Source organism: Dinoponera quadriceps, unplaced genomic scaffold (genome assembly GCF_001313825.1).
Source record: "Dinoponera quadriceps isolate SergipeBrazil2010 unplaced genomic scaffold, ASM131382v1 scaffold1308, whole genome shotgun sequence".
Classification (NCBI taxonomy): domain Eukaryota; kingdom Metazoa; phylum Arthropoda; class Insecta; order Hymenoptera; family Formicidae; genus Dinoponera; species Dinoponera quadriceps.
This window is the reverse complement of record NW_014555613.1, coordinates 2,046,478-2,072,743: the sequence shown is the minus strand read 5'-3', so window position 1 is coordinate 2,072,743 and position 26,266 is coordinate 2,046,478. Positions and strand designations below refer to the sequence as shown.

Sequence of the window (26,266 nt, the reverse complement as noted above, 5' to 3'; positions counted from 1 at the left end):
CTCTTTTTCAAACATGTCTTTTCAACTAGCTTCAGTTTTATATAATATTAATACAACTCTCTTATTTAAGCTACAGATGTAAAATTATGAGAGCGATAAACTAGTCATCGAGGTATAGTTGGCATTATGTTCAGAGGAAACATACATATGTAATGTACAATCGGCGTCATGTATGCTATATCATTTCCTAGATCGAAAATTATACGATTTTTAATCTTATGCATATATACGTAAGCTCCAAATCGTCATAATTAGAGCCAATATAACTCTATCGTTATAATAAATGTTATTTATGCGATATTCAATTTTATAGATTACGCATAAGGCTGAAAATCATATAATTTTCCTTTTAGAGAATGGTACAGTATACATGACGTCAACTGTACAAGCATCATATCTTTCATACCTAAAGATTATAACACACGTGACATTAATATATATAAGTATAAATATATATAAATTACAAATACGCAAAAATCGCAATATTATATTTTATCCAATTAGGATCCTTTGTGCGCAACACTATTCGTATGAGGTGTTGTAAGGTTATATGTAAAATATAACAAAGTGTAATTTATATATATATGTATGTATAAATTGCTAGAGACCTAGCAAAGATTTCTTCAAAATTCATGGTATCTCTCTCTATATAGTTTCTATATAATCATATAGAATTATCACGTTGATTTCGTGAGAAAAGGATTTGTGCAATTTCTCTCTTCTGACATCATTCAATATGATTGTAATTAGAAAACGATTTGATATCAAGCCAATAACAAATGTAGACAAATTTAGTAAAGAGCATGAGATGTATTGAAAAAGATTGGAAAAGCAGGATGTGAAAATATAAGAGCGATTCATTATTAACACTAGAAAAAAAAAATCTACGTATCTACAGCAAGGAAAATTGCTAAGGAATGCGAGTGAAACATCGAATGCGTTTCAAAATTAAATAATAATTAAAGAACGGCTCCGTAATGGGATATGTGACAATAACTTACGAGACCAAGAATTTCCTTAGAGACTAAATGCAAGAAATAAATATGTTTAGTGACGAAAATGATAAAGTTATATCGCTAAACGTATCGTCTATTTTTTGGTGTTTTGCGACATCTTCGTCTACCGAAAATCGCAATTATACAAATGACAATTATGGCTATAAGAACTGCGCTTACGACCCATACTGTTTTACTGGTGTTAATCTTTGGTGTGTTATCTTGTGTATTATTCACTATACCGGGTATCAGTGATTCGTTGACAGGAACTTGGATTGACCCCGATGAATCGGGACTATTTGGCTTATTTTCCAAAATATGCACGGACGTTGTAAATTCTGGTGGATTTTCTACTTTTGACTGGTTCGCTTTGTCTCTAGGCTTGACTGATGACGTAGCTTTTGCTGTTATCCGTTTGTCTGTTGTTATAGTTGTGGATGGTGGTAGTGTCGTAGTGGGAGCATTTATCTCTTGCAACATGAGCTTCTCCAATTTTTCCAGTTCTTCGTCTTCGTTGGATCCAGATTTATATTTGAAGTCTTCTTCATTCAGTTCGATTAACTCCTCCAATGGTGTGAAGTATGAAATCAGAGCATCCGCATATATATCATCTATTTCCAAGTTTTCGTTGAGGATATCCGGCCAATTACGGGCTCCACCAATCTGAATCATTTTTCTACATAGGAAATAATGAAAGTTCGCTTAGAAATTGCATAAAAATATTTGCTCGCACAAATACACACATGCGCGATATTTTATTTTATTTTATTATTTGACAGAATGTATATGTTGTTATTCTTACATTACGTTAACTTACATTATCTTGCTGTCCATCAATTTTCCGTCGATGTTGTTGTATCTGACTTCGGTCGAGTCCACGATGAATTCGTACAATTGGAAAGCGAGTAGCGTGCCGAGAATTTTACTGCATATAAAATATTACTTATTAATATCGTCACTTGTTTAAAAGTGGTTATATTTCGCTCCATTGGTGTACTTACGGAAGATACGGTTTGTTGCTAATGATATAACTATCATCCAGGAAAGTGGGACTAGTCGCGTCGATGGAAGAAACACCTTCGTATTCTTGCCTTGCGTGAAAAAATTAAATTAACATGTTACGAATATAAAAAGACAAATTATACTGAATTCCTAGTGCGCATTATGCGTTGTAATACCTGTATTTCCACCAGGAAGATACCAAATCCGCTGGTTCATTGATATTCTTCTCAATTGCATTTAATCGCCACATATCCACGGAGTAATAATATGCTAATCGTGGAAAGATATCTAAGGCGGCAATCATTAGAGATACAATCATGCGTTGTTCATTATCGTTGGAGGCATTCATTAAGCCAGTATGATTTATCCACGCAGGACTCGTCGATAGTATTCCAAACAATATAGATATGCTTTCTTCTAGTCCTGCAAAATTGTACAAATGCCTTATCATTAAGCTATTTTAACACTTTGGAGGACGATTCTGTTTTTATATGCGTATGTTAGAGAGATCGTCGGAATATCTTCTTACCCGAAAATCTATTAACTGTATTGAGAATGGGAGTGCTCTCGACGGTCATTTGATTGAATAGAATTCTCCCAACATCTTTGTGAGCTGCCATGAAATTGCTCACGGTAGCTTTGGAACACGTTGATACTCTAAAATAGTTAACGTTTACTTTGACAATCGTACTATATTATGCCGCAGATGGAATGTAACTGTTAAATTTCAATATACATGCCTCATTATACCATCTCGACAAAGATTTAACAGACTAGACGGACACTGTCCATTGAACTCGCTGTAATCCCAAAATTTAGCTTGCGGAACTCGTTTGAACAATAGCGAGCCCAAATTAGATGCAATTTTGTACAGAGGTTTACCTGCGTATTTCTACACAACACAGTAAAGGATATTAGACATTATGTCATAATAACTTTACAGTGGTTTTATAATATTGACTTTGATCTTCGCGTTTAACGTAGAATAAAATAATTTGTAATGTAGAACAAAATAATACAGTCTCTACCTTTTTCCAAAGATTCTTCTTGACACCGTAGATTAAATTTGAATGGGGCAATGTATCCGATGGTAAATCTGTCCAGTCATACCCTTGTAAGCTGCCTTTCGAGTGAAATTACATAGATTCAGTAAATGAAGATTACAACAATTATAAACCAGCATTCGTTCATTATTTTTACTACATAGTTTAATGTTAATACGTGCAAAATGTTAAGCAGAAAACTCCGAGCTTTAAACGTCCTTAAGATTCGTGTCTACATGGTAGTTCTTTTTTCATCGAATTTTTCAAAACTAGTCTTACATTTTTTTAAGAGCACGATAAAAACTCGTCGCTACAAATTGTTATCTTACCGAGTAAATGAGCAGGGATCGTGTCATTTATAGTGATCCCATATTTTTTCGACAAGTTCGTGCCGATGAATTTCAGAATCTTTTTATGAAAAATATCAATCCGACTCCATTCGCTCCTTATTTTCTCATACGCATCAGGATATCCTGCCAACATCTCCCAATATTCCTCAACATTTTTGGCACCTGCAACCGAACGTTTGACGTACTTTCAAATATATGTGTCGCATTTCACATGATTAACCACGTAATATACTTGAAATAATACTGACCATTTTCTTTTGCTGCTTCGTTGATAAGAGGTAAATTGTTTGAGTAATTAGTCACTAGCGATTTCAGTTCACGATACCAACCGTTCCAAACAACTTGCTTATCGCTCGCTTTTCCGCTATGAGACAACAAATATTCCACATCTAAAATGATATACGATTATGAAACTTCTTTATTGATTTTATAGTTTATGACTTATAATATGCATTGAATCTTTATTATACAGGGTATCCCAAAATTTTCACATGCGGAGTATGCAGGGAGAATTTTCATACCAAAAGAGAAGTAACTTTTTCCTTAGCAAAAATGTCGAGAAAAGTTATTATTTATAGTGACTTAAATTTTCAACATAACACATCTTTGAAGCTAAACCTTAGATTAAAATTCTGTTAAAAATTATTGTATAAGTTGTGTATATATCATAAAAAAGATAAAATAAAAACACACCTTCTCGTGAATATTTTTGTGACTTGTTGACGTAACTATTAGTTGATCGTTGTAATTCCACGGCACCGACGAAGTGCACGAGCTGTGTAAGAGAGATAATTATAAAAAATGTCATTACAAACACATATATAAATGTCGACTAACAGCTGCAAAGATTCCTTACTTTTTCCCAATCTTCTTCTTTTAGCAATGCGTCACCAGGTTTCTTAATCACGTCATATTTATATTGAAGCAGTGACTCGAGCTGCAACTTCTCGTTATTTGATACCTTTTTGAGTATCTCGGTCTTCTGTGTTTTCTTAAATGTCCCATATTCGTATTGTTGCGCCTCCTAAAACATATTTGAAAAATTTACTTGTGAAATAGAGAAGATCGCTGTACATAAATGCGAGTTTCACGATATATTTACCCATGCGAGTAACGATTCGTTGGAAGGTGCAACAATGAATGACCATTGTGCATTGGTGATGTGATAACATGCATCTTCATAGTCCAACTCAGTTAGCTCTAAGAAGGCTTCAGTTTCACTTTCCACCGGAGCAGTGTTCACGTAGATAATGAGATTAAGAAGGATCCAGCTCCATTTCGATAGCATCCCTTTAACCTGCGAAATAGACACTTGCGTTTTTGGTAGATACTTCGGTTTGTTAATAGCGTGTTGAGTAGAACGCAGAACGTGGCGGTCCCAAGAAAGTATAGAAAGTACATATACAAGAATTATACGTCTGGCTTATCGTTGGCTTATTTCCAAGAGAAATTCAGCACAGGAGAGATAATAATTTGTAGCGGTTATATGCATTTCGAAGTGCGCACAACAGCGATTTACTTCGGATCCCGAAGTGATGAAATTATTCGATGAACGATGCTATCGCGAGAAAACAAGCGCGAGTACTTATCGTGTTCGATATTTCACATTATCGTTATTAAATGTTACACGCCAGATGGATTAGTCATATATGCTAATATTGGTTAAATAACCTACGCATAATTCTGCAAATAGTTGGAAGTTGGAGATTTATAATACTTTTTAACACATTGCATGCGGGTATATTCCGTTGCAGATTTACGCGTGTAGCGGGCGTTTTTTCGCGAATTTCCCGGGAGTTTGGTATTCAGTAAAATCGCAATAACCAAGTAACTCAACAAACTAAACTTTTAAAAAGAAACAATGGAAATCGTTGCCACCAACACAAATACAAACACCGTACACACTTACAATGCCCATCGTATTTATACTCGCTCTCCAGCACAAATCTACTAAATACGTACTCTTACGTGATCCGCGCTCTAATGACAGACTAGACAGCAAAAAACGTAAAAGTACGTTTCTCGCATGCAATGTATTAATATATAAAAGTTATTTACACATTTGTAATTAAAAATAGAATTTCATGAATAGAAATCGTACGTCGAAATTACCAAATATATATTTCAAAGTCGATAATCAACAGATTGATCGAGAAACTGTTTACCATATATCGGTGACCACGACGAAATAGATTGAGAGATAAATTATTGATGATGTAGAAAATCATTCCCAACGTTTTGCTAATACAGAGATAATAAATTTTTACATAGATAAAGGGGAAAAGAAATCTTATTTGCACTTAGATATGACCTAATAACAGTGTTATTTGAGAGATATTAATATACTGCGAAGTACGGATATTAAATACGGAGAAAAATTAACACGAGCCTCAGATATCTCGGAAGTTCACAGTGAAAACTTCAAGTTCAACAAGACACATGTTCTTCAAATATGAGCAGTTGGAAGCATAAGATTTACGTCACATACATAGAAGGTTGCGGTCGAGCCAATAAGACGAACATGTCTGTATTTCTAACAGAGAGATTTACTTTGTATACACGCATACTCGGTCTAGTCGAGATAGATCGAGAGATATATTTCTGTCTTGGCTATATTCTCACGGACTACGCAGTTCAGAGAGTCACTTGTATTCCATTGCGAAAAGATTCTCTGTTCTATCGTCGTTCAATTAACATTCACTTCCGCCAACCGACGTTACGCATGTGTGACGCGCGGTTTTTTCCGAGAGCCTAATCGTCACGTATAACAATGATAATTTTGTATTCTATTTACATAAATAAATTATTTATTTGCTCTATTACGTAAAAAGGAAGAAAATGTCGGATGGTCTGTAGCGGACGAATTTTCGAATGAACGATGCTACCGGACATATCAAATGTGATGATATTTCATTAACGTCACATGCGTGACTTAGCATATATCGCACCAATACTTGATGTTAATAAGGATGCTAATAAGACGAAAATAGACGAACTATTATGCAGTTAATATGGAAAAGTTACCGACCAATATCCGAAGTTCAAAGCTATTGAAAAATAAACAACGAAGTTTCTAGCTATGATCGAACAAAGATAGCCGTTCGCCTTTTCGTATATTACATTACGCATACTTTAACAAATAATATGCGTTAACAATAATAGTAATAATTCGCAAGTTAGAATCTATTCAGAAGGTAGTAGACTGATTCTGAAAGAGATGACAACGTCACAGACACAGATAAAATTGTAGCCAATATTTCCCTCTACTTTGTATTCCGATTTGAATTGCGATAATATATTAACGTCACATGCGTGATTTAGCATATATCGCACCAATACTTGATGTTAATAAGGATGCTAATAAGACGAAAATAGACGAACTATTATGCAGTTAATATGGAAAAGTTACCGACCAATATCCGAAGTTCAAAGCTATTGAAAAATAAACAACGAAGTTTCTAGCTATGATCGAACAAAGATAGCCGTTCGCCTTTTCGTATATTACATTACGCATACTTTAACAAATAATATGCGTTAACAATAATAGTAATAATTCGCAAGTTAGAATCTATTCAGAAGGTAGTAGACTGATTCTGAAAGAGATTCTAGTTATATAATAGCACTTCAAAAATCGATTTGCATAGCAAACCGAAATATCTAAAGAACAAATGTAAATTGGCCATTTTTAATTAATATTTTTTAATATAAATCTATTACGAAACCGCACGATAATTTAAAAAAACATTATTTCAATTTCTTCGGGTGAATAGTCAATTTTTTTCAAATTTTTTTACAATTGAAAAATTCAAACGATGTCGTTCAGTTCACGAATATGCTTTGAGTCGCATGAAAGAATTTCGCGCGCTTTTTATAGTGGAGATTTATGATAACTTAACAGATTCACGTTGTTGCATGTTGTTGCCAAATCGAACAAAAAGTTAAATAAAAATCAGGATGACGTTAAAATAATGTCAAAATAATATCACTTTGAGTAATGAAAGTTCTGTGACTAAATACAATATTAGTATAGGACTGTAAAGAGCTGAAGCACAGTTATTTTAGTGCGTAAATTATCTTTATTCTATTCGAATTACATATTGCAACTTGTTATAATACAACCAAACTTTATATAATTTTATAACTTTATAATAAGTTCCAGTATATAATTCAAATAGAATAAAGATAATTGTTTATGGCATTAAACTGACTATGCTTCGTTATGATATTTGGCCCTATATTGATATTAATATCATTTTGATATTATCTTAACTTTTTGGTTTTTTTGTTCTACTTGGATAGTGTATTAAACTTTTATTTAAAATTATTAATAGTAGCTGAGCATAAAAATAATTATAGAATCGTCGTAATGAATTATATTATGTGATAATATAATTCCGGTTTTCAAAATATTTAATAAATATATATTATTGTGCATTTTAAGAGTTTCAGAATAATCCAAGGTGAAACCTGATGTTCGTAAACAAGTAAACCGTAAGAAATTTGCCTTGAACCGAGAATATTCACAACAAGCACGAATACGATTCAACGGTCGAGTATCACGTGTCCTCAATCGTTGACTTTCATTGCAAACAATCTCAATGAATGCGTTCTCCAGGAAACTGATATTAACCACGATAAAAATTCGATTTGTAGATCTCAGTTGCACTCACGCTCTCTTCGCATCTCCCGCGCTCAAAAATGAAAATTAGGTACACGTGCGAATTTCATGGGTGTTGGAACGGGGGAGAAAGAAAGAGAGAAAAGGAAAGATAACGGAGAAACGTCGGGGAGGCATGTAGAACAAATGTAAAATACACTGCACTATTGTTACCTTTGATAATCAAGCGTAGTCACGCTCGATTCCCGCGGCTCACACTTGCCTAGTGCAACAAAGCTCACGACAGAGAGGAGGATGCGTGGGCAATGTGGCAAGGAGGACCGACCGAGAGATCAACCGAGATTGGACCGTGAGTGAGTCTGACGGGTGGGATTGTCGTACAGTGGTCAAAGTTCGTCGAGCAATTAGTTAAGGAGCGAGCGCTGATCGACGACTCACGCGCTAATAGGCCGATACCGCCTGTATGTGCGACGACCGTGCGTTATCACCAGCGAGAGCTGCCCGCCTGACGTTGTCGCGCGACGTTGCACGTCCACCGTGTGACTGTTCGTGCCAAGTTGCGATCGATCGAAATTCCTTCGCATCACGCCACCAATTCCAACGTCAGTGCATGACGATGCGTAACTGCTTGGCCGCGTGCGTTACCGTTCTTGTGCAGTTGCCGTCCCTCGCGCCTGCTCTGAATCACCTCTCTACTCGCCGTCTTCGTTACCGTCGTCGTCGACTCTAACGCGACTCGTAACTGACCATAAACCGCTGCCTGGTCGTTCTTTCAGACCCACCAGCAGTGCGCCCGCGCATCCCGGCTACATCGTACGATATTCGAGTAGCGAATAATAGAATAGAGCGTTACACTCGGTAGGTGGTGGAATAGTGGGAATCTGTCGCACGAGGCCGATCAGACCGACAGTTAGTTAGACCGTTCATTGGCACTCGCGTTTCGTCTCGAATCTTGCGAATAGAGGTAGAAATATGATGACGCGAGCTACACCGCAAGTTGCGAAGTGTTACTATCAGCTGGTTCTGTACCATCGTACAGAGAAGCATGGAGCGCGCACGCAGAGCGCATTGATCGACCAAGCCAGGGTCTATACCTAGCCTTTCTCTCTGCGTCTCTTTCCTTCGCGTGGGTCAGAAAAGAGACGGGATGAGCAACAGTGGTCGCTTGTAGATACTCAGTCAGACAGCTAGGAACTAGACCGACCGTTGGTTATCGCGGGTAAAAGCAGAGAATCCGATTCCCAGTGACCGTAACAGCTCTTTGTCGTGTGTTGAGGAAAATAATATAACAAGAGCGCTTGTTAAGTTAACAAGTTATATATTATTATATATTATTACGTGTGTACACATATTGAATATTGTTTCGTTACAAGATCCATAGATTGTAAAATGGTGTTCAATTGTGTAAAATTACGTAATCATTGTATCAACTCGATATTTGAAGAATATACCGATCGATCAAACCGATGGTTGGTTATTACATATATAAAGAGAGGGAGGGTTTTGGGGTAATGTCTTTTCTCTCTGAAACGTTAATAATAATAATAATAAATTTATCGGTCCTAAAAAACAAATAAGTAAGAGTAATATAATACAAAAATGAAAATAAAAATAAAACCAGCATCAGGGATGCCAATAGGCAACAGGACGTAATTAAGAGGGAGTAGGGGAGCGCTTGCTCACCCCTAAACTTTGGCAAAGTAGAAACTATTAAATTATGAAAATCATAAAAGTGAAAAAATGTAACTAACACATTACAATCTACATTTTATAAAAAAAAGTACAAAAAAGAACGCTGCATGTTCTGTAACTAGAAACTAAAGACAAAGTATTAGTAACACTTTATGAAAATGGATGTAATGAAAATTTCTCAATTTCATTACCACCGTTCCTTGGCCCTGTGCGTAATGAGCACCATTTAAAAAGTTTTAGTACGATCTTTTTAATTGCGATTTTTTAGTACATTGCAAAGGGTGGAAATCTAGTTGCAGTCGATAATGTCAGAAAATCGCCTCAGTGGACTTTGTATGCTAAGTATATACAGAAAAATGATTCTCGTGAAAAGAAAGTAGCTGGAAGAAGAAATATTAAGAAAGTTTACTGAAGATCCGCAAAGACTGGCTTTTAATATAAGTATGCTAATAAATTCCTTTCTCGACTGAAATCCTGGCTACGCTTATGCCAATAGGCGAGGCAAATAGTAATGTGGCTGATACGACTGCCTTACCTGCGAATAGAACGGAAAGGCCGATTAAGTATCACAAATGAGAAGAAGTATTAAATATAAATATTTGTTGAAATAACGAACGCGGAGTTGGTTGATAAGGGAGGGTCTCTCGATATTTTATCTCACGATTATATAATAAGGTTCGGCGCGAATATATATACTTCGGTATTTACTCTTACTATCTTTTCAACTTAATATCTCTCTCGTGGCCGATATATGTACTAAAACTGTAAGAATTGTAAACCTGTAGCACGTTTAAAAATGAACAGATTACTGGAATGTACGTAAGTGATTCGAAATTGCCGCCGAGATAAATAAATGGGTTGGGCTGCGTCCGAAAAATTTTACCTGAGCCCACTGTAGGTGCACCTGTCGAAGTTCGCGCCGTTCGGAGAAATATTTGGGAAACAATTAAATTATGCGCCAGTGTGACAAAGGTGATATTATTTGAAAACTGGGTATGCTTCAGGAGGTAAATTTTCTACCCTAAAAATTTGGGGTGAATACGGTGATTTTAATATTTGCGTTTGTAATATTTTAAATTGTGGCAATAGATTGCAATCAATTTATTAGAAGAAAGACACACTCTCTTAAATTGAATCAGTGAAAATGACACTAATTGAGTCGGCGACACAGTATACTATCGATAATGCATTTTGCAGCGCAATTTTACTAATTTGTAGAGCTATACTTATAACTGACCACCAGTACTGTGACCGCTAGATTATTGACTGCTTCTCAGTGATAATAGATTGATTGCATTTTCAAGAGTAGGTTGTGTACTGACGAAGATAACCAGCCGATATACGATCTCCGGGGATCTTTGATAGTATTTGGTGAGATAAACGATAAATTTGTTATTTGCAGTTTGGAAACTATCCGAACTTGGAATCCTATCCTCACTATCTTCACCACCATTCATTCTGCTCTGTCCTGCTCTACTTACAAGATAATATTTCCTAACACAGCCTTGCTAAACTTTAATTTTCAAATAGATACGGAATAGCGTTAAAAGCTGAATTAAATTTTAGATTTCTGAGATTCATTTGCGGGAAGGATTTCACAAAATCGACAATAAATACATTTTTCAGTTTCGTCAACATTCGATTTATATTATGGTATATGCATATACATGAATTAAATCTTAAATAAAATTTGCATAAAAGTAAACTGCACACTTAAAATTAATCGAAAACGAGGCTTTGTGTTAGCTGTTGGAAGCTTCATCGTAATTCAAAATCTCTTAATTACAATGTCAAATTGTCGCGCGATCAACGTGCTTCCTGTAGAATTTGCATTAAAAAAAAAATAGAGTCCAGATTTTGTTCGGAATTTTTTATTAAGAATTCATGCGGTAGGAAACTGAATAACCAACGCGTCGCGCCACGAGTGCCTGTGACGCACATATTTCTTTCACGCTCTCGTCGTAATTCGCTTAAGTACAGTTTGTACTAGTACCCGAAATAAAGGATATGAATCGTTAAATAAAAATTTGAGTATCACGTTTAATATGTCGACGTACGACGTTTTTGTCACGTGTAATTGACTCGTTAGAGACGTTTTTAAGCAAGCATTACATTCAAGACTGTGAGATATTTGCAACGGAAATTATGTCACACACACGTCTAATATACATAATTGAATTGCTCATCTTAAAAAGGATCCTAAATATGTCAGAAAATTCAGAAAATAGATTTTCATATTTGTACACAGGATGATCCATTTAAATCGAGCGTCTTTAATATTTCACTTGTTTTTGATGATATGAAAAAAATGTACGAAAAAATGTCTAAGGAAAAAATTGCACTGTTCGAGGAGGCAATTATGGAGATAAAAGCACTTCTATTAAAAAAAAAATTATCTTGACTTTCAAATCTCTGAAAAAATGACCTTGAAAAAATTTTTTGTCATCGTAATTGCTTCCTCGAACGGTACAATTTTTTCTTTAAATATTTTTTCGCATCACTAAAACAAATGAAATATTTGAGGATTTCAATTGACCCTGTATTATTTCAATTATTGTGGTAAAAGCAAAAATAAAACTTACCTTATTTATTAGAATGAATAAGATATAAAAACATAATGAAATTGTTACAGCTGTATTATAATATTGTGTAACGTGTAATCAAATATTTCTTGTTTTTCCTAAAAAGTAAGGATCGAATGATCTGTCCTTTTTAAGATGACTGATTTAATTATATGTTGCAAAATCTTAAACAATAATTTTTTAAATCTTTAGTTATTATCTTAACGGCAACTGTTAAATATTAAAAATAAACCGGTGGTTATCCTTTATTCGGAATATCATACATATTGCATAAATGCTTGAAAAGAAATCTACAAGCTGCAGTAAGTGAAGTCATGGACGATCGAGAAGAGAATCAGTGAAGTTTTCTGTTTTATTTACATCCTAAATTGAATCTTAATTGAATCTATGGAGGTGACAATCGTTAGCAGTTGTGTGGAATCCGGAAAAAAAAAACCAATAGTTTCGAATCCCAATTGATTTCCGCGCGACTCTCTCCTGGAGTCTAAAAGTCGCGGTACAAGCTTTGCTAAACGTTACTGCCAATCATTGTAATTACGAATTGTCGTCCCTAAATAAATCCTAATAGGCTCGGAATAGAAGATTTGCAATCCCGAACTCTGACGAAGATGTTCCGCCGGAACTGTCACGCACCTTGAATTTTGACGTATTACTTGCTCTGAAGTTTCGCAGACTTTGGTGTCCTTTTCACAAAATAATTCACGTAAATTCGACGATTCGCTAGCTCGTTCATCAGCGTGTTGGTAACGCATATCACGCACCGGTCCCGTAAGAGGACCTTCATTGCGTCACTTCTGTCTTCGATGAGGTATTATCGAGATATCTCGTCCGTCTCTTGCATTAAAAAGGAGAAAAAAACATCGTGAGATCACAACTGTTCGGATTCGAAGGCCGAATTATCTATGCCATTCATCATCTCGGCTTTTGACACGCTCTTCTGCGTGTCTACGATTCGGGTGTTCAGTGCCTTCGAATTGTGATCGGCCGTGTCCTCGTTCTTATGATTGGTCGTAGCCTCCAGGTCCTTCTGTTCTCTCAGAATACGATCCTTTCGGTGCTCCGTGTACAACCAACTGATTAAACATACGCGCAACCGTTACACTAATGTAATTTGCACATTTTCTTTGAACGATCAGAGGAAAAATCAGATCAGACATATGGAGGATCCCGAGTCGCAATTTTAGTCCTACATTAAGTCTACTGAGTTCTGCAATAAATTTTCAAGTGGAGGAAACGGAAATAACTCCCCACTTGTAGTATCAAAGAAGTACAATAGAAGACTTAATGTAGAACCTAATAAACTTAAAAGACTTAATATAGAACTAAAATGTCAACTCGGGATAACACTGCAATATTTGAAGAATATTTTCCATGAGTTTAAAACGTGAGTCAACAAACATAATTCTAATCTTATTATATTATAAGATACGACATGTGCAATCCGATGTTATCAGATTTGGAGCTTTAACACGTTGACTGCCAACTACGAGATATCTCGTAGGTTGTTTACTTGCCCAGGATGCCAACTACGAGTTATCACGTTGCTTCATTACTTGATTAAATAAAATTGGCTTCTTAGACCAGAATCGTAAAAAGTTCCGTGGCAGTCAACGTGTTAAGTTGCATCATTGTTACGCTGTTATTGTACGTTTGATGATTGATGATGTTTTGACCCGTGCGTGTAAAGATTATCTTGTTAGATTTGACGCATTTCATCACTTGTCGAAAATAACGATTTCTTAATTCTAAATTAACTCGCGTCCTGGTCCTATTGTCGAAATGAAAGGCAGACGAAAGTGCATCGCGAATACTCACAAGAATGCGAAGACAGCGGGCATCGTCATGCATCCTCCGGCGATGAAGAATGTCCCCGGAAATGTATTCATGGTCGCCGCATAAATGGCGCTGTACATGGGCCCGTAAACGAGCGGCATCAGGGACTCGCACACACCGAACAACGAATTCACCTTACCTGCGGAATTACGTAATACGTCTTAGGCCACGAAGCGAAACAAATCGACGAATAAAAACTACGCCGTGTCGAATATATTTCCCTCTGTACGCGCGCGTGGATCGTTAGCGCCGGGCAGGAAGCCCTCGTTAGGTCCAGTTCGCGGTTACGCAGGAAAAATTAGCACTGTCGCCAGCGATCGCGGTAATTTGGCACCGAAATTATCCGACTTACGCGGTTACGGGAAGCGGCGTGAAGGTGAAAAAGACCGAAAACGCTTCTAAAGCGGGACGGTTTTAGTGCAATAAGTCGTAATAGAACTCATTCTAAAGACGGTCGGTCGTCCAACGTTCTTCGTCCAGATCCCAAGTGCGGGAGGTGTATGCGGGCTCAGGTTCACCTAACGTTATTGGCTGGAAGAAACTTTTCTCGCGCGATTTAAACGAGGACATTCCCCCGCTTCAGGAGTTGAACGACTCCGAGAGACTCTTGACGATGTTTCCTACATTTGTTGTTTTCTTCTCTTTTTCTTACGTAGTTACATAACATTTCGAAGAAGCGTGGAAACGCGAGATCATCAGGGATGGTGAAGCGCAACAGGTGTTTCATTTTCATTTTTATGTGCATCCGCTTACCCAGTTCGTCCGTAGGCACGAGCTTAGAGGCTATCGATCGCATGGCGATAAAGGACGTCCCGTTCACAATCTCCACGATAGCGGCTGAAACGTGCGATTAATCCATTGTTAGGGATATTTATAGAACGATATTACGGTGCGCGATAATTCGGTAGACATGTGGCCGTTACCCAGACGTGTTAGACGCTTTGAAAAGACTGACCTACGTAAACCATCCAGTCCGTAGTGGCGAACGCATACACGAAACCTGCTAAGATTTTACTCATACAGCTCATTATACCCACGATCGCGTCGTCTATCTTGAGGATGTGGCTGAAGATGCCGACAGAGACCGCGGTTCCTGCGTGTCACGAGAAAAATTCTGTAATTCTTTGGTACAGCAAACCGTGACAATCATGTTTAAAGTAATAGGAATGCCGTATTTTCAGTGGCGCATCAAGGAGACTATTCATAAATTTAGTATCTATCAAGCAAAATTACATTCCTATACATTTATTTTACTAAAATAATAAATGTTAATTTGAAACGAAGTTGAGGTAGACGCATCCGCACGGAAAGTTTTCTGGGATCTGATTGAAATCTATTCCGATTTTTCCAAAAGAATGGTGGATTCTGATCGGGAAGTCTCTGAAGATTCGAATGAAAGATGTAATGTTTCAAAAGTGCCATTCTAAATGGAAAACCCAGACAGATTCCACTTGCTCTGTTCAATGTTCTACTAAAGATTTTTTATAATTGGATAAGAATGAAATTCCTAATTGGTAACACAATATATTTGGGACAAGTTTGGATAATCTGATCAAAATCTATGCTATGTTTGGGGGTGTTTGAGAAATTTCCATACGGATATATTACAATATTATTTTATATTTCTCTTATTAATGCTATTTTTATTCAGTTGATCTGATAGAGATGCACAGATAATAGAAAGAGGTATATAAATATTCTAATTTGTGCACATACACATATATTTCGAATATACTATAAGTTATGAACTTTACACCGCTGTATTTTCAAAACAACTCAGCAACTGCTGAAAAAATATATGAAATTTCTACCAGGGCCAAGGAACATATAAAACGTGTAATTTTCAGTTGTGAATATCTCAGCTTTCGAATGGTCAATCGTTTTCTAATTGCGTCAATAATTAGGTCATGTTTAAATCTATATACAGTGCAATAAATTATTAAAAAACTCATTTTATGCTACCACCTTTAAGTAGTGAACCAATGAGTGTGAATGAGAATTAGCGCAAAGAGAAGTGCAAATAACTCGAGAAATTAGATGTGAGTTGGCTAAACGAAAACGTGAAGGTGCTAGAGAAACCGAATTGCGCGCTAAAATTGAGTGAATTGCGTGCGAAAATAGAAAGTTCTCGCTATACCGTACGTCGGATACGGTAAAGGCTAAACTTTTACACTGCGAGACGAAGCCACGACTAGTTCTGAAGATTATCATATTTTGCGTACATTATCATTTATCACAAGCGGGCAACTTGAAAGACGGCGTCAACATTTATGAAACGCGCTGTTGCAAAATATCTGTATATGCGTCTCAACACTATCTCATTATCGTTGCGCATAAGTTGCTCGCTGCTCACTAACACGAACTGACACGAACAATGAAATTTTCTCAAGGTAATCTCTGCCTTCCACGATTCATCGGAATTAAAGCGATAATCGCAGCGGTTCCGCTTAGCAACGATATTTATATTCTTATATAAGCTACGTCGCCCGTTACTTTCATCTCGACAGGAGCTTCGATTATACTAATGAGCGCGCAGCGGTATCACGAGTAACAGAACTAACGGATATCTGCGATTTGCGAAAAATGACGGTCGGTCGGCCGACGGAGATTACTGGCTCCAAATGATCATACGGTGCGCGCAGTATCGTGTCCACGTGTGACGATCGACGGAAGATCTATATTGTTATTTCACGGCCGAATTCACTCAGGAATTCATTCAGGAATCGTAAAACTTGATTACGTGGGAATTTCCACGAATTTCTAGTTACCACTCACGTGCATGTGTGCGAAACGACTGTGTTCTCACGTATTGTTAATACGCAACGTTTGAGGCGATCTTACCGATTAGATTAGTTACCATGCCGAACGTGGAGAACATGCTGAACGTCACTTCGTTCCAGTTGTATCGGTACCGCATGTAAAGATACAGGACCGCCATTTCGCCTGAAAGAAAGGAAAAAAAAAGTTAATATTTTTTTATCACAGTCACGCCTCTGACGTATTTTAATCGGAAACGATTAAGCACGCCACTGACATCGATTGTATCGGCGGTAAATGAAAAAATTATAATTGACGCGTGCAGCCGTAAAAAAATATATTCATCCGATCCGATTTCTGTTGAGTAATCCTTCCAGCTCAATCAATCAGTCCTTTTATATTTAGTAGTTGCGGTTGTACTTCGCTCGAGCCTCTCAATACGTTGCTCATTAACATTGTATACGAATAGAACGTTGCACAATTCTAATGACTTCTGGGAATCTCGGTTTAATTAAGTTTCCCCTCCGAGCTATTGTTGTCATTTTTCACACGAGCCCGATCGTAGCGAGTTCGCCATTGCGTGTAATCCTTTATTGGATATTTATGAAATTCGTGGTTATCGGCTTAAATGCATGGAGGAAAGTTTTACTGGGATAGCAAATTGCTTATTAATATAATGACAGTGAAAAGATTTATTACGCGGAAAAAATAATTTTACAGTTTTAGCAAAACGTTGTTGCCTCAGCGATAAAATTTAGTTGGTATGATCAAATTATCTTGCTGTCCATTTATCCAGCAAATAACAACTAATAGTCTGAACAAATCTTTATATTGTCCAAACAAATTTGTTTGTTATATTAACAATTTGTTGTTCTATCAAAATTTGTTTTCTCCGTGTGGTGTTAAACAAAATCAATTCTTTGCATGAATTTAGCCGATTTTCGAGCATCACGACAATTATAATTAAAAATGAAAATCTTTATGAAATACACAGTTGGTGTTAAAAATTTGTGACTGTCTACGTTAAATATCTATAAAATGAACTTTAAAAATTATGAAATTGTTTGTTCGTCTGGCTTTGCGGAAGCTCAACTTGCATTTTCATTTGTAATTCTTGACACACGGGTTTGCAACTTGCGCTCTCCATTTTTGTGTATATAAAAAATACAGCCACTGTCGATGTAGCGAATTCGCACACGTGGACTTACTAAAACACCGTATTTTGCGAGAGCCCGCTGCGATGTATCATGGCAATATTTTGCGAATGCAGCCAAGCACGACGGTTTAACGTTTTCTTTTCAATTACAAACGATTTTCAAGCGATTACATAGACAAGCAATTAGACCAACAATTGCTTCCTGTAGCAATACCGAGTTAACTGCGAAGGAAGGTCAAATGCAACGCCGGTATTATGTAAATGTAAAACGATGCTCTTTCGTAAAAACTACGGACATTCCATGGAGATGTACATACGATTCGAGATGCCTGCCAGACTTTATGATCTTCGCTCGAACACGATCCTCTCGGGAGAAAATGCGCACGCGCATCTCTGTCGAATTCTCCAGTCAACTTTAATCGGCACGATTGCACGATCGGTTCGGCTAGAAATTGCAGATTTCGTAATGCCTTCTGCTGAAATCTGTTTTCATCGAACGTCGGCTTACTTTTGCGGACGCGATATTCGCGACTTATCGTTTCGCAAAATTATAATGAAAATATATCTAGGACATGTGACACGGGTAAGCTTTTTTGCGGACGCGATATTCGCGACTTATCACTTCGCAAGATTATAATGAAAATATACCTAGGACACGTGACAGTCGGACTTTCACCGTATAATTCTGACGGTCAAAGATCTGAAATTACATTGCGGCATACGTATAACCGCGTTCGAACGAAACATAAGTATATAGTGCCGGAGATTGCATGCAAATAAGTATATATTTGTTTTTGTGTGCGCTTGTTTATATGTCAACTGTACACCGCGACGTCACGGTGAACGTTTGAAATTTCGCTATCGTGAAATACGTTGTAAAATATCTTCTCATATTACACGATTTGCATATTTATTCGAAAATCGGAGAGAGGAAAGCGGGTAAATATATCACAATCGATTCTCTATATTTTACACGTTTTCACGCGCGAATATTTCGCTATCGTATCCGACTGCATGAAAACACACAAGGATTTATGATTTTTTTCACTCCTTATCCGAGCAAGAACGGTCGTTTGAATATAATAAGAATAGCTGTAACCGTAAGAATAATTGTCGCTATTCCTTACTGTCGTTTATACAATATCAGTTAATATTTATCAATTGTTATTATCATATAATAGCAAGAGAAATGAATTAAGGAGGTTTCAGCGCTAATTATCGTATTTCCAGTGGTGCATTAAAGGGCCTTCCATGAATTTACTATTTACTAAGCAAAATTTTTTTCTACATTTATTTTACTAATTAAATAATGAATGTTAACTTGAAATGAAACTGTAAATATAAACAATATTACAGATACGGAAATATTATTTTTTATTTTTCTTATATTAATTTATAATGCTATATTTATGCAGCGGTTGATTTAATAGGGATGCGCGAATAATAGAAAGAAGTATATAAGTGTTTAAATATATGCTTAGATATATTTGTGTATCTTGAATATTACTATTAAATATATATATTAAATTATCAACTTTCTTAATATTACAATAGTCTTTTCAACTTCCATCTTATACACAAATATGTCAAATTAGAAGAAATTTGGCATCTTATAAGGTCTCTATTCTTGCACACGTACAAGTTTCTAATTAAATATTTCGGCAACAATACGGTGATGAAATTATTGAAATTTCTGTCACACATTGTTAGTTCGATTAATTATTGCATCATGTATATATAGCCAAACGCTTGAACCTCCTTAAACCCGTTCAAGCCTAGAAAAGTCGAATAAATCAACTTCTGATCGAGTGTTTATGTGTATATTTTAACGCTATTCTTGTCCGAAGAGACATTAGACCCGAGCTACCGGGGGCCGATTGATACCGCTCGCCCAGCTGCGCTACAAAAATAGGTTGGCCGGATAAGGGTTAATTACACGGCTCTTGAGACGTGCCGCGTGGCCGACGACGACAACGAGAGAGTTAAGAAAAGTGAGTTCTTACGGGGTCGTACAGGTATATCGCGTTGCGGCATTCAAAATCAGGAAGACGCCCATTACACGAAATTGTTATAAGCGTGACGACTGCCCGCGTCACTTAGCAGTTGGATAATACGTACTAATGCGTACCCAGACATTGTAATGACGGGCTACCTATATAATTAAATTGTGACAAGGGCATCCGCGAAATGTGCTGAAATTGTGCGTCGCCGTACGAGCGCGCACGATCGCATTAAAGTCGCGATAGCGCGCTGTAACAAATGCGCGCTAATTGAAAAATTGAATGATTTGAGTGGTCGCGTGCTTGGAAAAGCTGCTGGCTGAAGCCAGAGGCGTTGCTACTGATGCTGTCCGATATCGATATCGGATGTTTAACGCCGAGGAATGTTACCGTACCGGTGCGTTCTCAGCGCCCGTTTTGTTTTCCGTCGGACATCGTATCCAATATTTACGAGTGTTTTATTGATACCCCGAACGAGCTGTGTTTACGTATTACTTTTTATTTGTTGGCTATCTATTGACCCGCGGTTTTAACACACCGTTTTAACAACGTTCCAACCGTACGATATTAAAGTGCATCGATGATATGCGTGAACGAAGATATCGACGTAACTGTGTTGACGTTGCAGTCCGAAACTATTTAATATTCTCGTTAGAAACGTGAAAAATAGTATTTCGAAGATACGATCTTTTACACACCTGCTTTACAATTTCTGCCATGTCGAGTATGCTAACGAGTCTCTATCGAAGTCTCTATCTGCCGTTACGCGCCGGAGATGCATATTTATTTATATTCACGTAGATTTATGAATCTTATCAAATTTATGTGCATATCAATATCTATTGTCTTCATTATCTCTAACACATTGCGACATATGTGAACTTTCGATTTTTTCGATCTTACCGAATCAATTATATAATGATATATTGTTACACGGCGTAATTAAGTTCCCTTTTACCACGTTCGTGCTTACGGCACCGATATGAAAACTTTGATTACTGGTTTCTTTACCAATCCATCGATCGTTTGATGCGAAGATTTATCGAAGTTCCAGACTTTCAACGCTCGATGCGACACGCAACGTATTTCTTTCGCATGTCGCGAAGCTTCGTGTAGATACATATAATAAATTCCGTCTAATACATATTCTCCTACACGTTCGCAAATTGTTGCAAATTTTTGCAAATTTTACTCGTGCATAGTTATTTCCGGTGCTTAACTGCCAAATTTCTTTTTGAAATTTTTAGCCGGACTATATATATGCACAAAAAGTTGTGTAACAGTATAATTATATTCAAATTATGTTTTGTTCTGAGCCTCAAATGGAGATCGTGGCAGCTAATGGGTTAAGGACACACGAATTACACGTGGAAGGTGTACACGTCGAAGCAAAGTCGCGCTCACGGCGCTCGGATAGCGCGTGTCTAGCTTTGCACATGTCTTTTCTTACTTTCCCCTCATACACGACATATTCACACCGTCGGGCGTAAGTAATTACCTATGGGAATGCGCACGGTTACGCGCAACGCAAGTAGCGAGATTAACGAGAGTTACGGCAGGTTTTTACCGCGTCGCGGATGCACGCACGCGAAAAGCGACGGGCGTTTAATTTTCAACCATCACACACACACACACACACACACACCAGTTGTCTCGGCTTTTTCCGCTTAATTTGATCGAAGCGGGAATCTTTCGAGAAATTTCAATAAAGATATCAGAAGACACGGTTTGCGCATTAACGCTTGATAAAAAGGACGGCAAGTTCAGCGACGTAGAGGAAGCGCTTCGAAGCTAATGTCTCTCACGGCGAAAGTGAAAGATCATCTCTCGGGCGCTCCTCCTCGAGGACAAACGCGGTTTTCCCGGCGCTGAAGAGCGCTTTTGCCGCAAGTAGCGCGACTCAAAACGATACACGACGTTGTAGGATCGCGACGGCCGTGCGACGTCGGGAGGGTGAGACGCATGGCGCCATGAGCGGGGCGAATCATCGTCTTGCTCGGCCTTTAATAATCCTGGCTCTTTTTTCGCCCGTGATTGAATAATCTTGCGTCGTCGCCGGCGTTGAATGGCGAGAGAAGCACCGCGAGCGGAGGGTATTTATAAAAGATCCGGACCGACTCACCGTAAAGGGGTCCGATGACGACCATAACAATGACCATGAGCACGATGACTCTCTTCTGCCGGTTGTTCGCCCCATTCCTGAACGCCACGCGGAACGTCTCCTCGATGTGCCGCAACGAGAAGAAGTCGAGCACGAACGCGCTAACGGAGGTGCGCGGCTTAGGCTCCCTCGGCAGGGCCTTCCTCCGCGCGCGTTCCGCGAGCACCCGCGGCGGCTCCTTGATCACCACCAGGCCGTACACGAAGCTCATGATGTAACACACCGCGGTGATGCTGAACACCCCGTAGAAACCGAGCTTCGTGTAGAGTATCCCGGAGAGGGCCATGCCGATCGGCACCCCGAGCGACAGGAAGACGTTGGCCGCGCCGATCCTGAGCGTCCTCGACTCCACGGACGTGATGTCCGCGATGTAGCTGAAGATGCCCATGAACATGGTGAACCAGCCGCCGGTCAGCGCGGGCCAGAGCGCTTCCAAGACGACCGTCTCCATGGGCAGCTCGTCGAACCAGTAGGTCAACGCGATGAGGGTGACGCTGCTGAAGAACTCGCCGACGATCGGCAGCAGCATGCAGGGCTTCCTCAGACCGGTGCGGTCGCTCCACGCGCCCATGAAGAGGATCAGGATGGTCGGCAGGGCGCTCTGCAGCGGCGTCTTCCACGTCTGCATACGCGCCACCAGCTGTTGCACGGCGGTCTCCTCAGCCTCGTAGCCGGTGGTGTTCCTCGCGGCCAACGCCGAGCACACCTCGCCCGGATAAGCCAGGTTCACCCGGCAGGCCTTCTCGAGGATGAGGTTCTGCACGGCCAGGGAGGAGAGCACGCTCGGTATCACATAGCACGCGACCATCGGCTCGACGGTGATGTTGCTGGTGAGGAAGGACCATTTCTGCCGGACGCTCATGGACTTCCAGGTGACGGCGCGGTCGGACTTCTCGGGGTTCGCTTGCTTCTTCTCGGGCGTTACCCCAGCAGGCGCACCTTTCGCCGTCGTGATCTCGGACATGTCTCGGTCGAAGGGAGGAGGGTCACTCTCTACGTCTGGTGCGAGGGGACGAGCGAAGTCATATATGCGCGGGCCCTCCTCTTCCGGCAGGTCGATAGCGCGATCACGATCGAGAGAGATCCCGCGCGGACGGGCTGCGGCACGCGGCTCGAAGCGACTCGCTCCGTGAACGACACGGTCCGGGGAACGAACGACTCTCTCGATAGCGGCCTCCGGGAGCCAGCCGGCCTCCGCGGATTTCGGTTCGGTCGTTTCGCGCGCGCGGAGAGAAATCGCACGGTGGTCCCGCGACTCCCGGCTAATGCACCATCGTGCATTACGAGACGTGTTCCTCTCTCTCTCTCTCTCTCTCCTTCTCCACGCCGGTCACCGCCAGCAGCAGCGTCCACCTCCTGGTACCACCTCCTCTTCCGCCCGTCTTCGGGGCTGGTCAGCGCTCGCTGCCGTTCTCCTCTTTCAGCCTCCGGCGCCGCTTCTGCAGCGCGCGAGATCCGTCTTCGCGTGCATCCACCTAGGCACTAAGCCGCACGCGGTGTTGTGCCCCCTCGGCCGCGTCTCTATATGTCGTAGTGTCGCGCGCGCGGGCCTAATCGGCTGCTACGGTACAATTCGAGCGACACGCGGCTAATACCCAACGACGAGCACCGCCTCCCGTCTGTCGCGCGGAGCGTCGCTTCCGATTCCGACCGCGCACCGCGGAATTTTTCGGGTCAAGGTCACACACTCGACTACGACGACGTTCGCGTTCACCGACGGTGGTGTCCGAGGCCAGGGGTCTTCCCACCGCGCCTTCTCGCCCGGTGGACCGCTATTCTCCGCCGACGATCGCGCCTTCGCTCTTAATCATCCTCTCCTTTGGCGTGAAAAACATCCGACCGGCGACCTTACCTTGATGTTCCGGGCATAACGAGTCGCGAACTCTGCGACCGGGCCGCGTGTCGAGGTCTAACTCGACTTCAGCATCGGTGACATGTCGACGAACGTACGGCGCGTGATTATTATCGTGTTCATCTTCCTGCCTACGGAGTACTTGTTCCTGCGTCGGCGGATTATGACCTTCTTCGGCTTCATGTATCTCACGATTCGACGGTACATCGTTCTCCCCCTCGTGAGCAGTGACCGATCCCCGCCAACAGTCACGTCGAAGGGTACAGCAACGCCGAGCCGTGATCCCGAAGTCCTCGGGTCGTCGTCGTCGTCGTGCGCGCGCGCGCGCGCGCGCACGAGGTCTCTCCTCTCTCGGTGCGAACGTCCTCGGGCTCTCCTCGGCCGATATCAGCTTTCGGCTCGCGGCTGCTCACAAAGCCTCACCTGCTGCGAAGTGCGTTGCGCAAGGTGTGCGATCCATCCGAGTGATCGAGCGATCCTCGATCCTCTTGTCGCAAGGGTTCCTTCTGCGAGTCGTGAACCCTCAGATTATCCGGAAGCGTTTTCTCTCTTGGCGGAGGGTGCCGTGCAAACAGTCTGGCACAGTCGCGCGAAGACGAACATCTTCGATCCGCCTGACGGGAGCGCGTCGGTTTCTAATGAGAGAGCGAGCGAGAGAGAGAGAGAGAGAGACGCGGAAGATTCGTCGGTTTCGGCGGACGTTAGTCGCGGGCGAGACTCGGTCGACGCTGCACCGGCGATCGCGCCCGACGTCGACGATGTCGAACGGATGGCAACCGAGAGTAAACAGGGAGCGTCGTCGAATCGCTGTCTCGCGCGCGCGCGTAACTCGACGAGGCGCTGTTAAATGTGACAATTCGTTGATAAAGTAATCGCACGACGCACGGTCCCAGCGTTCTCGACAGTCGGAGCCTATTTTAGACAGGGCCGTCCATCTAGGCGCGATTATCCGCGACTTAGGTGAATTCGAAAAGCCGTCCCTCCGCACGACTCGCTCTCGCTCGCGACTCGGCCTGCCACAATTGCGTTGTCGCGCGTTTACACGCTTTGCCGAGCGGCGCGTCACGCGGCTCGCAATTCTCCACGACGCGCCGCTCGACCGTACCGGCGATATCGCGCGCGTCGAATTCTCTCTCTCTCTCTCCCTCCCTCTCTCTCTCCCTCTCTCTTTCTCTCTCTCTCTCTCTCTCTCTCCCGCGCAAAATTGTCCCCCCGAACGGGGCACCGATCGAGCTGCAACGTCTCGCTCGTCCTTGGGCCGATCGAGGTCCGGGCTCGACGGTGCGAAAATCCATCGGCGAGTCTGCGGTAGAGACGCGGAGCCGCGAGATCGGCGAAAATCCGCAAGGTCGCGCGTCCTAGCGACGAAAGACACCTAGAGGCGGCCCTGGCTCTTAAGTCGATCATATGACGTCGTCAAGTGAGTAATGCTCGCAATTCCAGCGATGCTTATAAAATATTCGATGCTGTAACGGCATCTCTGTCTTGATGTTCGACCGACGAGGATGCATCGGTGGTCGGCATCGCCCAAGAACCATCTGGCAGATTCTGTGATCCCCTTTGGCGATCTCCCCGGGCGATCTCTGCTTATGGCGCGGCACTCTCTAGAGTGCAATCAGTGTGTTATCACTGGAAAGCAGTCAATAGTCACTGATGGTCGTAGTTATAAGTATAGAGCTGCAAATCAGTAAAATTTCGCTGCAAAGATCTGTTTATAGCAACTGTTTCCATCGGAGGAAATCCATTTAACTGCAGAAACAGTGAGAAGAAGTCTTATTTATTATTTCTCTTTTATTATCTTAATCCCGTTCTTAAGGTATTGTCAATGAAATATTCTTATAATTATGTTTGATTGATTTAATTTACATTGTGTTTGAAAAACACGCTTATCCTGATGGGACTCGAACTCGAAACCTTTAGCATTTGAGTCTGCTATCATACACGGAAGAAAGGAATTAGCTGTCCATATAATACAGCTGAAATTCAGTTACCAGATCTAATTTTTAACTATGGTAGCTAAAAACTAGATATAGGGATGAAAAAATTAACTAAATTAATTTAATTACAGCTGTATTATACGAAAACTTGAAGAAAAAAAAAAAATATATATATATATGTATATATGTATATATATGTATATATGTATATATATATATATATATATATATATATATATATATATATACATTTGTGCTACGGAATGAATAACAGTAATTTGTAATCTT

At 40.4% G+C, this 26,266-nt stretch overlaps 2 protein-coding genes across 3 annotated transcripts; both read right to left on the bottom strand.

Annotated features, from left to right (window-relative positions):
* Positions 1–6: 6 nt before the first annotated feature.
* Positions 7–8,760, bottom strand: LOC106744847 (angiotensin-converting enzyme-like). 2 transcript variants are annotated; one of them, XM_014619940.1, is made up of 13 exons: positions 8,222–8,760; positions 4,493–4,687; positions 4,247–4,414; positions 4,084–4,165; positions 3,639–3,779; positions 3,370–3,552; positions 3,026–3,120; positions 2,738–2,889; positions 2,527–2,654; positions 2,174–2,420; positions 1,997–2,086; positions 1,813–1,920; positions 7–1,671 (listed from the first exon to the last, which is right to left on the bottom strand). In XM_014619940.1, exons 2-13 carry the CDS (start codon positions 4,676–4,678, stop codon positions 1,077–1,079), a joined length of 2,175 nt encoding a protein of 724 aa, XP_014475426.1. In that variant the 5' UTR covers positions 4,679–4,687; positions 8,222–8,760; the 3' UTR covers positions 7–1,076. The 2 variants fall into 2 exon arrangements, with proteins under 2 accessions (XP_014475426.1, XP_014475427.1); XM_014619941.1 differs by having other exon boundaries at positions 8,447–8,760.
* A 3,742-nt stretch (positions 8,761–12,502) lies between these two features.
* LOC106744848 (solute carrier family 46 member 3) lies at positions 12,503–24,802 on the bottom strand. The gene is made up of 6 exons (XM_014619942.1): positions 22,151–24,802; positions 16,957–17,058; positions 15,071–15,208; positions 14,869–14,952; positions 14,098–14,254; positions 12,503–13,355 (listed from the first exon to the last, which is right to left on the bottom strand). The coding sequence occupies exons 1-6, from the start codon at positions 23,151–23,153 to the stop codon at positions 13,151–13,153; spliced, it is 1,689 nt and encodes a 562-aa protein (XP_014475428.1). The 5' UTR covers positions 23,154–24,802; the 3' UTR covers positions 12,503–13,150.
* Between the last annotated feature and the right edge of the window lie 1,464 nt (positions 24,803–26,266).

What these genes read in the sequence shown, in the direction of transcription:
- LOC106744847 (XM_014619940.1), bottom strand. Translation starts at nt 4,678, where the DNA reads ATGCTATCGAAATGGAGCTGGATCCTTCTTAATCTCATTATCTACGTG. An exon ending in ACGAATCGTTACTCGCATGG is followed by an intron (nt 4,415 to 4,492) that starts GTAAATATATCG and finishes AATATGTTTTAG; the next exon opens with GAGGCGCAACAATACGAATA. An exon ending in AAGAAGAAGATTGGGAAAAA is followed by an intron (nt 4,166 to 4,246) that starts GTAAGGAATCTT and finishes TCTCTTACACAG; the next exon opens with CTCGTGCACTTCGTCGGTGC.
- LOC106744848 (XM_014619942.1), bottom strand. Translation starts at nt 23,153, where the DNA reads ATGTCCGAGATCACGACGGCGAAAGGTGCGCCTGCTGGGGTAACGCCC. An exon ending in CGTCATCGGACCCCTTTACG is followed by an intron (nt 17,059 to 22,150) that starts GTGAGTCGGTCC and finishes CCTTTCTTTCAG; the next exon opens with GCGAAATGGCGGTCCTGTAT. An exon ending in GGACTGGATGGTTTACGTAG is followed by an intron (nt 14,953 to 15,070) that starts GTCAGTCTTTTC and finishes CGCACGTTTCAG; the next exon opens with CCGCTATCGTGGAGATTGTG.